Source organism: Helianthus annuus, chromosome 3 (genome assembly GCF_002127325.2).
Source record: "Helianthus annuus cultivar XRQ/B chromosome 3, HanXRQr2.0-SUNRISE, whole genome shotgun sequence".
Classification (NCBI taxonomy): Eukaryota; Viridiplantae; Streptophyta; class Magnoliopsida; order Asterales; family Asteraceae; genus Helianthus; species Helianthus annuus.
Genome location: NC_035435.2, coordinates 127,570,792 through 127,586,614, shown reverse-complemented (window position 1 = coordinate 127,586,614; position 15,823 = coordinate 127,570,792). Strand labels below are relative to the sequence as shown.

Here is a 15,823-nt window from a genome sequence, read left to right as displayed (position 1 = left end):
TAATAAACGAGATTTTTAAAGAATAATTGTTATAATTGTTTTAATCTCTATTATAATAAAAGACTACAAAGAATGTCACGTGGCATTCTCTCATTCAAACTATAATTTTAAAAAAAATAATTTAAAAAAGAAATACTCAATTCTTAAAAGTTTATCTTTTATTCTGTTTATCCAAACTAACATTGGGGAAAATGTTATACTTTTCTTGAAGATAACTATAAGATTTCTAATTTCTTCACGTATTGATTAGAAAATGAATTGTATTTAAAAAATCTTTTAAAAGTTTTGACCTTGGTATATATATAAATTTTAATGTCACTTTATTTGATCACTTAGATTAAATAAATATTAAATTTTGTATTATTTACGTTATTCAATTAAATTATTAAGTATATAATAATAATTGTTATTTTTTTATTTAAACAATATTATATAATGATAATTGTTGTTCCTTTTTTAAACAGTATCATACTTCTAATAAACGATTACAATTATTATAACGGGACATATTCTATTTTAATCTCACTATTAAAGTCCCGCTAATTTAGATTTTTTTTTTTAATTTGAGTTTTAAAACTTTCACATCAAATATAAAACCGCTATGTTTGGTAACTCTAATATTTTCAAAATAATTTAAAAAATACATATAGTTACCACTTACCATAGATCATTGTCTATAATGTAAGTAAAGATGGTCAAATTAAAAAAAAAAAACAAATGTCATGTATAAAGAAGTGTTTAAAGATTTGTACATTGTAATTGTAATTTCATTTTTTTATTGTTGTATGTCATGTAAATTTTTAAATGTAAATTTTTAAATATTGTAAGTTATAATATAATTCTAAACACAGTCTGTTATATAAAATCGTGTAATACACGGGACCATAATCTAGTTTAGTATATAAAATTACATTTATTCAACCTGTGTAATACACGAGGTTCTAACCTAGTAACATTATATTCAAAACGAGGAAGTCCACATCGAAACTTTTTTTTTTTTTTTTGAAAGGAGAACTTCATTAGAAAACGCCGAACCCGAAAACCGGGACATACAACAAACGCAAATAACTACATATTAACAAATTTACACCAATCAACCCATACTAACAAACCGTTTTTAGCTCTATGTTTGAACCAAAGAAAACTGAGAGCCCTAACTTCGCTGAAAATGTCTTCCACGTTGCACTGCTTCCCGTTGTAACGAAGGTTATTTCTAGCCTCCATAAAAGCCAACAAGCGGTGAGGATGATCCCTTGTAGCGCCACTTTCTCCGACTTCCTTCTACTTCCGAGTAAATGGATCTCAAGTAAGTCTCTAAAAGAAAACACAAAGAAATTCATCACACGACACCAAAAACTGATCTTTTCCCATAACCCCAACGCCAAAGGACAAGCCGTGAAGATGTGCGATACCGAATCGGGGCCATCATTACAGAAACTGCAGTCACCATCTTCAACTGAAACACCCCTCCTAGCTAAGGCCTCCACGGTCGGAATTCTGTCCAAATCCGCCCACCAAGCAAAAATATTACATTTAAGCGGAACCCAATTGCACCATTGAATTATGTCCAAATCCGCCCGCCAAGTTCACATTGAAAGTTAATAAAGTAAAGATAGTCTAGCATTCAAAACATAAACTGTGAATTGTGAAAATGGTGTCATGGTGTGGCGATGAAGTAAATATAATTACGCATGAAGTTTCTTAATTTAATTACACATGAAGTAAATATAATTACGCATCTTATATTGATTCTTCGTAACATTAAAAATCCTTTGTATTTTAACCTTTATACATATATGTAAGCTGAATTTGAATCAAATTGAAAATCACAGAATTGATACTTGATTTGAATGACTAGACTCGAATTTGAATTTTTAATAATCAAATTCGAACCTTGATAATCGAATTCAAATTGAGTTAAACTTCGAATTTTTCGAATTCAATTCGAATTTTGAAACGCTTTATATTCAACTTCAAGCGAGTTTTTAAGATGGATTTGAAATTATGGTGATAAGATCATCCATAAAATACAATCTAACTAAACCAAGATTGTTGAAATCGTATTAGTCGTAACAAATCAAGTGAAATAATAACGACAATTATAAATTAATTATATTTTTTCTTGTAAACAATCAATTAAAAAAAACCAATTTATATCTCAGTGGGATGATTCATTACACCCCCTTTATTGATTTCAACCTTTCGACCACCACATCACCAAAGTAATTTTACATTTTATTTTTCTTCTTCTCCTCTTTATTTTATTTTTTATTTTATATTTTTACATTTTTTCCCTCTTTCGTTACTCATCAAGATCATGTTACAACCTGCAAAACCCTAGTTCCCTCTCAATTTCGATCTCTATTTTCCCCCAAATTAACCCTTTCTCCTCACCAGATCTGATCCCAACCGTTCGATTCCTCCAATCCTACGGCTCTATTTCAATCCACCCCTCAATTTCACACCTTTTCTAGGGTTTAATTTCTTCAATTTTCGCACTCCTTCCAAACCCTAACCAATTCGATTTCTTCGTTCAATTCGAAGAAATCGGAGTGCTTTTTGTTGTTCTGGTACACTTAGGGTTTCGTTTCTTCTTTGAAACGGTGAAATTAGGGTTTCTAATTTATCGATTTTGTTGATTGTTTGTTCGAAATTGAGTGTTCGTCTTTGTTCATGTATGGATTCTGGAACATTAGATGCTGATAAGATAAGAAAAGAGAAGAGTAAGTGGGGAGACTACAATAAAGTTTATACAAGAAGACGTAAAAGAGTTATTAATCACGCTTCCGCCGCCGTTTCCGCCGCTGTAGCTCCGGTCACCGTTTCTCCAGCCACCGTTTCTCCAGCCACCGTAGCCGTCGCTTCTCCGGTCACCGAAGCCGCCGTAGGTTCTCCAGTTAACACCACCAATAACGACCAAACCCTAACCCTAGCGAACGATGTGTCAAATGATTTTTCCGGTCAAAGCCCACGGCAGGAACCGATGGTTCCGGTGGTTGCCGGAAACGGTGTGGTGAGACCGGGACCGATTGCTACGTTGGTGGATGATCGGGTTCGGATACGTCTGGAAGCTTCCACGTCTAAGGATGACATTAAAGAGCTTAGGGAGAAGCTAGAACTGGAGCTGGATCAAGTTAGGAGTTTAGTTCAGAGGCTTGAAGATAAAGAAACCGAAATTAGTCATTATTCCAACGCGATTGAAATCGCGGATAACGATAACGATAACGATGGAGGTTATGATCAGTTGCAGTATCATTCGGGTAATGTTACGGTAGATAGGAGGTCACTGGTTAGGGTTAATTCAGAAATGGGAATGGGAATGGGAATGGGAACAGATTATATGGATAGGAGAGGCTTAACGCGAGTTTATTCGGAGATAGGTTCGGATATGGTTGATAGGAGAGCGTTGATGAGAGTTGGTTCGGAAGTGAGTCCGTTTGAGAATCATGATATGTCGAGGTTTAGACAGTTGAGTGTATCGGTTGGTGAGTATGTTGAGAAAGAGAAGCGGACGCCGAAAGCGAATCAGTATTATCGGGGTTCAGATTTCCTTCTTGGAAAAGATCGGTTGCCTCTTGAAAGTAACAAGAAACTGAAATCGAATGGTGGTAGAAAGTCGGATTATTCGGTTGGTCTTGAAAGGCACAAGAACCAGGTGTTTAGAAGCTGTAGTAGTTTGCTGCAGAGGTTAATGAAGCACAAGCATGGTTGGGTGTTTAACGAACCGGTTAATGCGAAACTTCTTGGGCTTCATGATTATCATGATATTATTAAACATCCGATGGATTTGGGCACAATTAAGAGTCGGTTAGCCCAGAATTTCTACAAGACACCTGGCGAATTCGCAGAGGATGTTCGGCTCACGTTTCACAACGCGATGACTTATAATCCCAAAGGTCAAGATGTGCATGTTATGGCTGAACAGTTGTCGGACATATTCGAAGAAAAATGGGTGGTGATTGAGTCTGACTGGAGGTACGGACCCATTAATGATTCACCAGTTGCAAGAAAGGTTAATAATCCTAGAACTCTCGATAGGTCTCAATCGATGGGTTTGCCGTTCATGGCTAGGCCGAAACCGCCAAGCTTTGCACCGGTGAGTCGAACACCGGCCCCGAAGAAACCCAAAGCCAAGGATCCGAATAAGCGGGACATGACGTTCGAAGAAAAGCAAAAGCTTAGTGCAAATCTTCAGAGTTTACCGTCTGAAAAACTCGACAGCATTGTGCAGATCATAAACAGGAGTAATACTTCGCTTTCTCAAAATGACGATGAGATCGAAGTTGATATCGATAGTGTTGATGCTGAAACTCTATGGGAACTCGATAGATTTGTCATGAATTATAGGAAGAATTTGAGCAAGCACAGAAGGAAAGCCGAAAAGGCAAGAGCGTTAGCTGGAAATACTAATCAAGCCATGCTACAAGTATGAACCACATACAGTTTTTTTTTCTTTTTGTCAAAAGTTTTCAATCAAGATTCATGATTTTGATTATTATTGCAGAACCCGGCAGCATCTGTTCCAGTGGCACCACCGGAAACGAGAGCTGGTAACTTTACAACAGTTTTATACTTTTCACATGCTTGATTTTTGAAGGAATATGATCGATTGTGCTAATATAATGCAAATGCTTGTGTCGTGTAAAGCAGATGAGCAGAATCGTGCTGCTAGTCCACCGAACCAAGGTGGGGATAATGCCAGCAGTTCAAGCAGTTCAAGCAGTGATTCCGGAAGCTCTTCAAGTGGTAAATTGTTTTTTTTTTTCCAATAGACTTGCTTGTGTTTTGTTAGTTAAATCGATTGAAATGTTCAGGGTTTTGTTTTGTTTTTCTTGCAGATTCAGACAGTGACAGTTCCTCTGGTTCAGATGGCGGGCAATAACCTAGGACTTAAAAAGAGCAGCAGATTAAGGTAACTTACAAAGTTTCTGATATCTACATTTAAAAGTGAATATATTATGTAAAAATGTGTGCATGTATCTAAGTGAGAAACTAAACAAATTGTGTTTATTGTATTTGCATAGCATGGGACGAATCTTAAGGGGTCAAGTTGATGAAATAGTATGCAGAACTTTTGCCTTTATATAGTACATCTTTTTCGACCGCCTTTGGTATAGTTTGTTTTTAAAGAAGATTTTGAATTTCGGTATTAAAATAATGATATAAAGAAACTAAGATAAGTTCAATGCTCGTTTTTGCTCGATGACTTTAGAGGGTCGATTATTCTCTTTGGCATATGTTCTCTTTTTTCTTCAGTTTTTTTTTCTTCTGCCAGATATGTTTGGCACATCACTTATCTTTTTATATTTCTTAATATATGATGGTTTTGAGTGACATTTGTTAGTCAATTATATTCATTGTTATATAAGTCGAATACAATCTGTATATTCTGCTAATTGTTGACAGTTAATTTGATTGCATGATGGTCTTATAATTTGCAGATTTTGGCAGAAACCGATGCTATCCCGTGAAAGTCGTAAAATGCTTGTGAAAGGGCATATAAGATGCATGATGACTAAACCACAAAACTGTTGAGATGTGTATTGATCTGGAAATTTTGGTTGAACATGTTGGTTGGTTGGTATATGTTGAGGTGATGGCTTCTGTTAGAAATTAGGATGTATGAATTAGAATTTTTTTAGGAATATGGGACTCCTTCCTTGGTGTGGCGAATGTCGGTTGCCAAGAATTTGCTACCTGTTTTAGATATGAGGAACCCATGTTAGGTTTTGAATTGTGTTTTGACCCGACGCAGGATTATTTTCATAAGTTGGATGGATGGGTGATGTTTCTTTCGCCCAACATTATAAGTCGTTCCATTCTTTGTAACGCTTATGTCACATGCCCCATGATGATAAACATAGGTAGCATGTACAGTTATTGCATGTTGGATTATTCATCTGTTTTGCCAGTTCTTGTTATTGTGCTTGTTTGTTTTCATTCTGGCAACTTTATGCTTCATCTTAATGTGCCAAAATGGGCAGGTTAACATGTAAAATGTTCTGTATGTTATGGATTCTAATTAGTTATCTAATTTCTTAAATAACATTTAAGAAACTTGTTTCAGCACTAAAGTTGCTAATTACATCGCGGAGTACAAAATGCAATGTGTATTTTGTAAACCAAGACTATTGCCTCATAAAAATTTAGGTACAAAAACCTTAAAAGACTATGCAAAACTGTCTCATAAGTATTTAGTTTTTTTTTCTCTGAGTACAGTACTAGGTGCTACTTTACCCGATTACTTGAAAATTATATTTTTTTTTTCTTTTGAGAAAGAAAAATCTACTAATATATAGTTTTTTTTTTTAATTTTTTGGGTAACAAAAGTATGTAAAAATTAAAATGTGTATTTGAAAACTAATGAATAATTTTAGCAAACTAATGGGTATGCAATATGTATCGTGTTGGGCATGAGACATGATTATACTAGTATCCGTCCCATTACCATCCCTATTCAAGAACTTAATTTTGAAATGCGCAAGACTTGATGATTTGCGGTGTTTACGTCTCTAAGGGTGTGTTCCCAAGTTAAAAATCCCTCCCCATCCCTCCCCTCCCCTCCATGTCTTTCCAAATTGGAAAGACTATTATCAGGCAAAAAAAACCTCATTTTCCCTCCCCTCCCCTCCCCTTGTTAAGTAGATCTCTGAAACACAACATAAGTCGAGATGTGAAGCAGGAGTTTCATATACGTAAGGTGCTGCTTTATGAAACCAAGGCCACAACGGCTTCTGCATATCTCTCATATGTTATATACATCAACCTTCATAATTTCTTCATCGGGGGGCAAAAGTGAAAGTGCACTAATTTTAACGTTATTTTACTAATTTCGTGAAAAATAACGTTAAAAGCGGAGGACGGTTAATCATGCATCATGTGGTGGCGTTGATAGCTGAAAGACAAAAGGGTACATGCACTAATCGGTCTTTGTCCCGATTGCTGAGTGTTATGTGCCTTATGTCCAAGGCTTGATGCAAAACTACTATCAAGCAGGGGGATCTCACTTGAAGCAGCCTCTCTATTCCTACGGGGTAGAGAGGTAAGGCTGTCTACATTTTACCCTCCTCAGACCCTACCTTTGCTTTGCTATTGGTGAGATATACTGATATGATGATTCATAATTTCTTCATTCATTTGGGTACTTTTTAAAACCAAGTACACTAGAGATGGGCAGAATCGGTTATTTTTAAAACCCGGAACCGGTTCCAAACCGGAACCGGGTATGGATACAAGTGAATGGAACCGGGTTGTTAGTGGAACCGGGTCCGGGTATAACCCGGGTACACATCCTTTATTTTATAACCGGTGGAACCGGTTTCGGGTTCAAGAGAACCGGGTCCGGGTACTGTGTGGAACCGGGTCCGGGTACTGTGTGGAACCGGGTCCGGGTACTGTTTGGAACCGGTTCCACTGCGTATTTCAGAAAAAGGCTGACGACTATTGTTTGGAATCGGTTCCGATCAGAAAAGCTGTTTTTTTTTTAAATCGTACCGTTAGAGTAGAATTAGAATCCTTGCTTAACAAGGAGCCACAATGCTTGCATTGAGCCTTTTGCGAACCATCGCTCATCTCGACTAAATCCCAATTGCACCATACATCCATATTGCGGCTATGCGATAATGTTCCCACCACAAATGGAGCATTTGAACCTTTTGGAACATTATTGACGGATGGGGAGTTTCTGCTTTTAGAGTTCTTGGAAGCCATTAGAAATATGTAAAGAAGTTGAAGAAATAGATACCAGAAGAAGATGAGTTGTGAAAAAAAATAAAAAAAATTGTGATATTTATAGTATAACCGGTTCCAACGGTCATAAAGGAACCGGTTCCAACGGTCAGATTTTGCATTTAATGAGTTACCATATAGCAAGATTCGGTTCCAACGGTCAGATCCATATAAGAATCGGTTCCAACGGTAACATACCGGGTACAGATAGGAACCGGTTACGGGTAGGAACCGAGTACTGGTAGGAACCGGGTACGGTTGACTTTTTTTAGGAAAAATGGGAACCGAGTAATACCCGTCGGGTTTTTTAAACCTGGGACCGGTTCCTCTGAGCATCGGGTAGGAACCGGAACCGGGTCCGGGTCGGGTCTACTGGAATCGGGTAGGAACCGGTTTTTATGCCCATCTCTAAAGTACACAATGGCTTCCGGTTCTTGTTTCTCGGTCTAAAAGCGGCCCAAGAATGAGCTATATATCTCATCTAGATAATAAGCCAATGATAATAAGCCAAGGAGCTATATATCTCATCTAGATGGTAACAAAATATATGTTTTGCAAAATACAGGTGGCCATATGATAATAAGCCAATGAGCTATATATCTCATCTAGATGTAAAACCCGTGTAAAAACACGAGTAGTCTTTAGAAAATTTACATACTAAATTTTATTAAACAACGAATCACCATGACATAACATGGCATAAAAAACCGAAACAATATATATCATATTTACACTAAACTTGACACCATGACATAACATGTCATCAAAAACCGTTTAAAATAACTAATGAAAACAAAATATATCATATTTACACTAAATACAACTTAAGTCTAAAATACTTATTTTGTTGCCAATTGTTCAAAATTCCGGTCAACAGTACTACAACAAAAAGTATACCTCAATTATGTCAGTTTACTAAAGTTAACAAACTCAAATGATATTAGTTAACTATAAGTGTGTTACTTGTATGTATTGGTAGAATGCATATCCACTTAAGGTCCTCAGATTATAGTATATATAAGCTAATTGTTTATCAAAAGTCAAGTTGAATCAATTATAAGGAATGATCATAAATCTTTGCTAAAATTTGTAAACTTATAAGAACAGAATACCAATCATTCAAGGTGGTTAAATTACCCGGCAATCCATAACACAACAGTGACAAGCATAGTTCCCAACATGATACTCTCGTCCCTCTTTACATGACCCATTTCCTTGAGTTTGTTTTTCTCCAAGACGGGATTACATGACCCATTTCCTTGAGTTTGTTTTTCTCCAAGACGGGAGCATCCGCAGTGTGCTTGATCTCAGGTGGGAATATCTTGTATACGATGAATGGAGTCAACATAAGGGAAGCCAGTGTTGGAAAACAGGAAGCTATGAGTATGAACCATGAAACCCATGAGCTTTTGATTTTCACCCCTAAACTCATACTCTTGTTTTGGTGAAATGGAGTTTTTGAAATTTGGGCCTGGTCAGCACATTTCAATTTGAAGTAGTAGAGGCTGGTCACTTTACTTTTAAACACAATGATCGAAATCTAATATCATAGATAAAATATTTTTAATATTTTAACTTTGTGCTAGTTAAATATATTGCTAATACGGTGTCGGGTGTCATCTTATCATTTTCTTCACTTTAACAATGTTAGTACAAGAGTTTAGCCGAACTTGAGCTCACTAGAGGGCTATAACAACGTATCTATAATAAACAACAATGCAATGTATATAGACTTCGAAGGATGATTTTTCAACAGATTAAATTGTGTTCACCAGCAAAGATTCAGTTGGTGGACACTCCGTGTAGATTTAGCCACCAAACCCATCCATTTGGTCTATTACCAAATTCAGTATATAATAATGGGTCAAACCGACTGAGTCGAGCTGAGTGAATCTAGCATACTAAAGTAATTATAAAGTAAAGAAACAATTTATTCGTAAATTAAAAATAAAGTTAAAAAGTGAGATGGTACCAAAATATATGTTATGCAAAATACCGGTGGCCATATGATAATAAGCCAATGAGCTATACATCTCAATTGGTATTTGAGGGGAAGTGAAAATTTGATTTTGAGGGCATACGTCTCAAATTTGAATCTGATCCCAATCGGGTTTTAACGTAGTGGGCTGTTGGGCGAGGGTTTTCCTCAGAATTGGAGATGGTGTGCTTGAGTTACCCAACACTGTCTGTGGTCGCATGCATATAGGGGCTCCTTTTGTCATTGGGTTACTCTAGGTAACCGAGCTTTTGTTTAGTTGAATGTTAAAAAACTGGTTATTGGATTTTAATAGGGTGTACCTATTGGTACACCCAAATGCCTATATGCACACCAAAAAGAGCTTTTTTGTCCTATATGCACACCCTACAGTGTCGAGCTGTGGCCAAAGCGCGGCGTTTTGGTCCAGTCAACCAGACAAAAGACTGACGGGTCTGTTGACCAGATCAAAACACCGAGCTTTGGCCGCGTTTTAGGCCTGTCAACCAGACAAAAGACTGACCGGGTGTCTGGTTGACAAGACCAAAACGCGGCCAAAGCTCGGCTTTTTGGTCCGGTCAACAGACTCGTCAGACACCCGTCAGTCTTTGTCTAGTTAACGGGACCAAAACGCCACGCTTTGGCCACAGCTCGACACTGCAGGGTGTGCATATAGGACAAAAAAGTCCTTTTTGGGCTGACTATCTACACACCAAGTGTGCAAATAGTCTCCCCCTTTTAATAATCCTAAGTTTCATCTGTTGGCTGATAATAATCCCAACTCTAAAAATTCCCTCCAACGATCGCAACTTGTAAGAATTTGGCCCACATCGATCCTTTTCAAACTACAGGTGCACTTAATTCAATTAAGGAGGCTGCAAGTGCACATGAATCTATTGAGGAGACCAAAATCTTATATGTTATAAAGGATCAATGAAGCCAAATTCTTACAAATTAGGATCATTACAGGGAATTTCTAAAATTAGAATTATTATTGGCCAACTGTTCAAACTTAGAATTATTAAAATTCAATAACCTAAAAAATGATAATTAAGGAATTTGTGGGTAACAAGATTACTTATATTGAAATCCTTTATCCCTAAACTTATTCATCTTTTAAAAGCCACATATATTTAATTCCTCAAACTTGTCTTTATTTATTTATAAATAACTTTTTTTTATTTTCTTTCTTTCACTAAAAATATATAAAATATACAGATATAATTTCAATAGTTCACTAAAAAATATAAATAAAATATATAGTTCACTAAAAAGATATAAATAATACAAATAAAAAAATCTTGTCCCCTCACTTGTGGCCTAGTGGTAGGAGGTTTGAGTTTTCTAATGGAGACTCAAGTTCAAATCTCACTTATGTCATTTTACGATGTATATAGACAATGAAGGATTTGAACTAGGCCTTATGCAAGGTTGTCAGTTCGATTCCCGAACCCACCTGCGTTTTTGTCCCACGGTGTGTTACACCAGAGAGTTTTGCTCTTGTGGTGGCACAACGACTATCAATGGTATGGTTTCTCAAAGGAACGCCCGTAAAAGCCAAACTCTAAAGTCAACCGGCAAAATAAAAATCTCCTATTTAAAGAGTGTGGTAACCTAAAATATGATGTTCACCATTTAAAAAAATAATAATAATAAATAAATCTATATGTATCCTTTATTTTAGGTAATAGCCTAATAGGATGAAGTCCAAAAATTAATAAATACCTTAATTTTTTTGATAAATTATATGGTTAGGAATAGGAATTGGGATTATACAAGGAAATCCAACTTGTATACATAGCCATCATAGTCGCCTTAATTAAACCCACTTGCCGGGGAGGAGAGCTAACGACCGAGAGTTTCTTACCCGATCACCACCTCACTTCACCGGTGTTACTGCTTCTTCTTCTTCGTCTCTCATTCCGGTAGGGTTTCTAACTGCGCATCGCTACTTTTTTAATTACTTCTTCCCCAAACAATCAAACTAACTACTTTTATTTAACCGAATTTTCCGCTTCCTGTTTTCAACTTTTGTATTTTTCCATATAAATAATTATTAGTTAGCCTGTGTTGAAATCGGAACACGAGAAGTGAGTGATCGACTTGAATAATTATTAGTTAGCAATAGCCTGTGTTGAAATCGGAACATGTTTCCAGAGTTGAGAATCCAGTTTTTCGTAAATTACATCGCTTATAATTCACGCACTTGATGTTCATCCACTAAAACCTAATAATTTTGTTTATTATCACTAACGGATGCGTATAATCGGTTTGTATAGGATAACCTATGTGAAGTTTGACTAGAAAAAGTACGTTTGACTGAAGATTATTCTGTGATTAATGTTTATATAATTATATGAATGTGCTGAATTTTGGTTAAACCTATGAGATGTTTCTAGAAGATCATATCTGCTGTTTTGGTTTTTCTTTAATCACCATTGATAATAATATTATTATTATTATGTGTTGACTGAATGGTGTGTGTTTAGAGCAAACGTTATGGGGCGGCATGTGAGGGCGGTATGCTCCATAGCGCCGCATAGCGCCGGTGAACACCGAAACGCACGGCGTTATGGGCCAAAAAAGAAGATCCGGCGCGATATGGATAGCGGCGTGATGTGTGGTTTGTTTGAATTTTTTTTTTTTTTTTTCTGGTTTTCCCCCAATCAAATTTAAGCAATGTTTTTTTATATTAATTAATAAAATAGAAAATTATTAAATAGGTAATGATTAGGCGAGGGCTTTATGACTACGGGCTCTAGTGTTATAACGCCCCATAAAGCCCTTGTGTGACGTGGCACGACACGTGTCGCATAACGCCCCACAAGGGGCTTTATGACTACGGATGGCCTTATGTATATATCTCTTCTATAAAGTAGTGGAATTGTAAGGAAACATGTTTTATGTATAGTCATCTTCTAATGCATGCATATACCTTTGAATACATGTGGTATATAGATTTTTCTATGAAATTTCGTCTCGATATGATTTTTTGTTACCACAACTGAATCCTGTGTTTTCCTTCTTTTGAAGCAGATTACAAGCTTTCTTGATTTCCATTCCTGTAAGTAGTTAACATTCATGATGAACAGGAGCAATACAACTTGGGTTACCAACATGTGCCAGACGCTAGAAGATATATGCACCGATATTGATAAATTTGTAGGCAAGGTATGCCTTTTCATGCTTCTATGTAATAGTTTTAGTTTCTTTTTCCACTTGGTCTTCAAGATTATCATGTAATTTTCATGTTTTTGTTTTTTTTTTTTCAGGAACCCGTTTCATTTGTGGGGAAACAAATGGAAACTGTGGGGAACCAAATGGAAAGTGTCGGTGCGAACGTGAAGAACTTTTTCTCTGGTATTGTGGATGACTTTGGTCTTACTCACATGGTGGAACCTGGACATGTAGTAAAAGTAATACCTTCAAAAGGTATTAATTTGGCTGAAACTTCCACAAATTCAGTTGCCGAAGTCAAAGAAACTACTGTTGATAGTAACACGAATAACCCGAAAGAAGCTCCTTCGACTCATGAAGAATTATGTCACAAACCATCATCTACTGGTTTGCCCCATTCAGAGCGAATCATCTCTGAAATCAGTCAACATCTTATTGGTGAAACGGACAGTCTACCAATAAACGAGACTTCGGATAACGCCACTCAAATTAATCTAGACTCTTCTTCTACCAATAGTCAAAATCCTGATAACAGATTTGAAGAGGAAGTAGTTTATGATGGAAGTTCACATAGTGATGCTCTAGCATTTGAGTATTCAGATTGGGGTCTAGAAAATATTATCGATCTGAATTTGGAAACCGACAATATTATTGAAGGGGATCAATTGATGAATTTGGAAGAAAAGAAAACACTTCTGAACAACCACGTCGATGAACTTGAATGCGATTTAAATACTTTAACCACTCATGAATCATCTGAACCGGAAAGTCAAGTTACTTGCAGTGAGAATCAAGAAGAGAATTCTAAGCATATTATTGCTGGCGGGTTATCGTCCGAAAGCTTATGCGAGTCGTTAAACTCATCATTCGGAAACTTCATTGTAGAACCAGATACAATTGACTGCAAGCCAATGGAAACCATGGATTATCTCTCTGTGTCATCAGATATTCTCTCATCTTGTGGGTCTTTCGCAACTGTTGACTATGATCCCAATAATGATGCTTATGCGTCTTGCTCTGGAACCGGTATGCTTCTCTTTTACATTATTAAAAAGAATTTTACTTTAATTTTTAGTTCATTTTCTTTCTAACCTTGTAATGAAAAACCATTTAATCCGTTTCATAATTGTTAAAAAATTCCTATTTTGGCTAGAAGTCCTAATTGCTGATGTCAGAATATATGAATTTAAAGCTCTGTTAGGCTAATTTCTGATGAAGGAAACTTTAACAGGATTAACAGATTTCTCAACCGTTGACTTTGAAGACGTTAAATACGACAAGGTTGAAAGCGGTGCCGTTTACGAAGGTGGAAAACTTTCTTTGTTTCCCAAGACGTCGAGAAGCAAGTCTTACAAGGTAAAACCCGTCTCTTTAAACCAAAAGTTATTCTTAGTCTTTGTTTTCGGTTATCTGTTTCTAACAGTTAATAATTATATCTGGCAGAAAATGATAAAAGATGCTTTCATGTCAAGAAAAAGGATAACGAAGGAGTACAAGCAGCTGGCGATTCAGTATGCAGATATTGACAAAGAACTATGCCAACCGACACAGAGCTACAAACCGCCGGCCCAAGATCTACCGGACTCTGAATGGGAGCTCGTGTAGACCTCTGAAACGTTATCCATGCAAACAAATAATGCACAATTCTGCACATAGTTGAGATAAATTGTGGTTATGATGCTTCTTCATTTCGATTTTTTTCAAGTAAAAAGTTTCTAACTTGAGTAAAAATTGTATACAGATTCTTCCTTGTTGGTGCATATTTTCCCACTATCGAAAGCTCTTTAAAATTTAAATTCGATTAAAGTTTATCTTGAAAAGTTTAACTTGGTGTACCATGAACATGAATGAAACATATAGCGATCTAAATAGTATCATACCATTGTAGAGTAATTATTCAAGTATGAAACAAAAAAATGGAGTTACGGAACTTGTAGATAATTAGATAACAGTGTTATTGAGTGTTATAAAGAAATTTCTTCCCGCCTTATCAACCACTGGGGCAAAAAAACACATTTCTCGTGATTTGGGTTGGGTTGGGTTTATATAGTGTAGAGTAAACTTCAATTTTCGTCCCTGTGGTTTGCTGATTTTAACAGTTCCAGTCCAATAGTTTATAAATTACATTTATCATCCATTAGTTTACTAATGGACTGAAACTGTTAAAATCAGGAAACTAATGGACTGAAACTGTTAAAATCAGGAAACTAATGGATGATAAATGAATTTATAAACTATTGGACTGAAAGTGTTAAAATCAACAAGCCACGGGGACGAAAATTGAAGTTTACTCTATAGTGTAAATATGTAAATTATTTTTTTTTAAATATTAGTAACGGCTATAAAGGAGCCGTTGCCTCCTCCAACGGTCCAAAAAGAAGACAACGGTCATATTCTCATGAGCGGTGATCACCGATTTCTAACTCACCGCGCGGTAAACTCATCATTGGCGGTGGTGTTCCACGTCGGTAAATACACTCACCGCATCATTCACCGTACCCACCCCGTATACCCTTATTGCTAAGCATATAGACATTTTAGTTGAAAACTATTGTAATTGTTGACATTATGTCCGTTGCTGCATATTATCATGAGCAAAACCTTTGTTAATGGCTTGTCATCATAAACCACAAGAAATACATAGAAAGACATCTTTGTTTTTTATTTTCTTTTAATTACTTTTTAAAAGAAATGCCACTGTATGAACTTACTAATAGTTAATGGTACCAAGCCAAACCAAAGGTAGAAAGAGCGTTTGGATAAATAATTAGTATGTCATATACGATAACCAAATTATAATTATTTCTATAATAATCCAACTTTGTTGACTAAAATGATTCACTGAAAACTCACTTTGGGCGGGCATCTTTGGATTGTTTCCTTTCTAGCTAACGTTATAGGTTTTACCCGTTAGAGATAGAACATAACCTGAAACTAACCCAT

At 36.2% G+C, this 15,823-nt stretch overlaps 2 protein-coding genes across 6 annotated transcripts; both read left to right on the top strand.

Annotated features, from left to right (window-relative positions):
* Nucleotides 1-2,210: 2,210 nt before the first annotated feature.
* On the top strand, nt 2,211-5,928 carry LOC110923585 (transcription factor GTE4). 4 transcript variants are annotated; one of them, XM_022167658.2, is made up of 5 exons: nt 2,211-4,426; nt 4,505-4,550; nt 4,648-4,746; nt 4,839-4,912; nt 5,025-5,921. In XM_022167658.2, exons 1-4 carry the CDS (start codon nt 2,678-2,680, stop codon nt 4,880-4,882), a joined length of 1,938 nt encoding a protein of 645 aa, XP_022023350.1. In that variant the 5' UTR covers nt 2,211-2,677; the 3' UTR covers nt 4,883-4,912; nt 5,025-5,921. The 4 variants fall into 4 exon arrangements, with proteins under 4 accessions (XP_022023350.1, XP_022023349.1, XP_035844343.1 ...); XM_022167657.2 differs by having other exon boundaries at nt 2,212-4,426; nt 5,442-5,928; XM_035988450.1 differs by having other exon boundaries at nt 2,212-4,426; nt 4,651-4,746.
* Nucleotides 5,929-11,457: 5,529 nt separating this feature from the next.
* On the top strand, nt 11,458-14,686 carry LOC110921739. Of its 2 annotated transcripts, none has more exons than XM_022166087.2 (5): nt 11,458-11,628; nt 12,796-12,874; nt 12,976-13,906; nt 14,112-14,236; nt 14,324-14,686. In XM_022166087.2, exons 2-5 carry the CDS (start codon nt 12,821-12,823, stop codon nt 14,483-14,485), a joined length of 1,272 nt encoding a protein of 423 aa, XP_022021779.1. In that variant the 5' UTR covers nt 11,458-11,628; nt 12,796-12,820; the 3' UTR covers nt 14,486-14,686. The 2 variants fall into 2 exon arrangements, with proteins under 2 accessions (XP_022021779.1, XP_035844342.1); XM_035988449.1 differs by having other exon boundaries at nt 12,740-12,874.
* The last annotated feature ends 1,137 nt before the right edge of the window (nt 14,687-15,823 follow it).

Bases quoted from the DNA above. Each gene is read 5' to 3' on its own strand.
- LOC110923585 (XM_022167657.2), top strand. From the start codon at position 2,678: ATGGATTCTGGAACATTAGATGCTGATAAGATAAGAAAAGAGAAGAGT. The intron at 4,427-4,504 runs GTATGAACCACA...TTATTATTGCAG, and splicing joins CTAATCAAGCCATGCTACAA to AACCCGGCAGCATCTGTTCC. The intron at 4,747-4,838 runs GTAAATTGTTTT...TTTTTCTTGCAG, and splicing joins TTCCGGAAGCTCTTCAAGTG to ATTCAGACAGTGACAGTTCC.
- LOC110921739 (XM_035988449.1), top strand. From the start codon at position 12,785: ATGATGAACAGGAGCAATACAACTTGGGTTACCAACATGTGCCAGACG. The intron at 12,875-12,975 runs GTATGCCTTTTC...TTTTTTTTTCAG, and splicing joins TTGATAAATTTGTAGGCAAG to GAACCCGTTTCATTTGTGGG. The intron at 14,237-14,323 runs GTAAAACCCGTC...TATATCTGGCAG, and splicing joins CGAGAAGCAAGTCTTACAAG to AAAATGATAAAAGATGCTTT.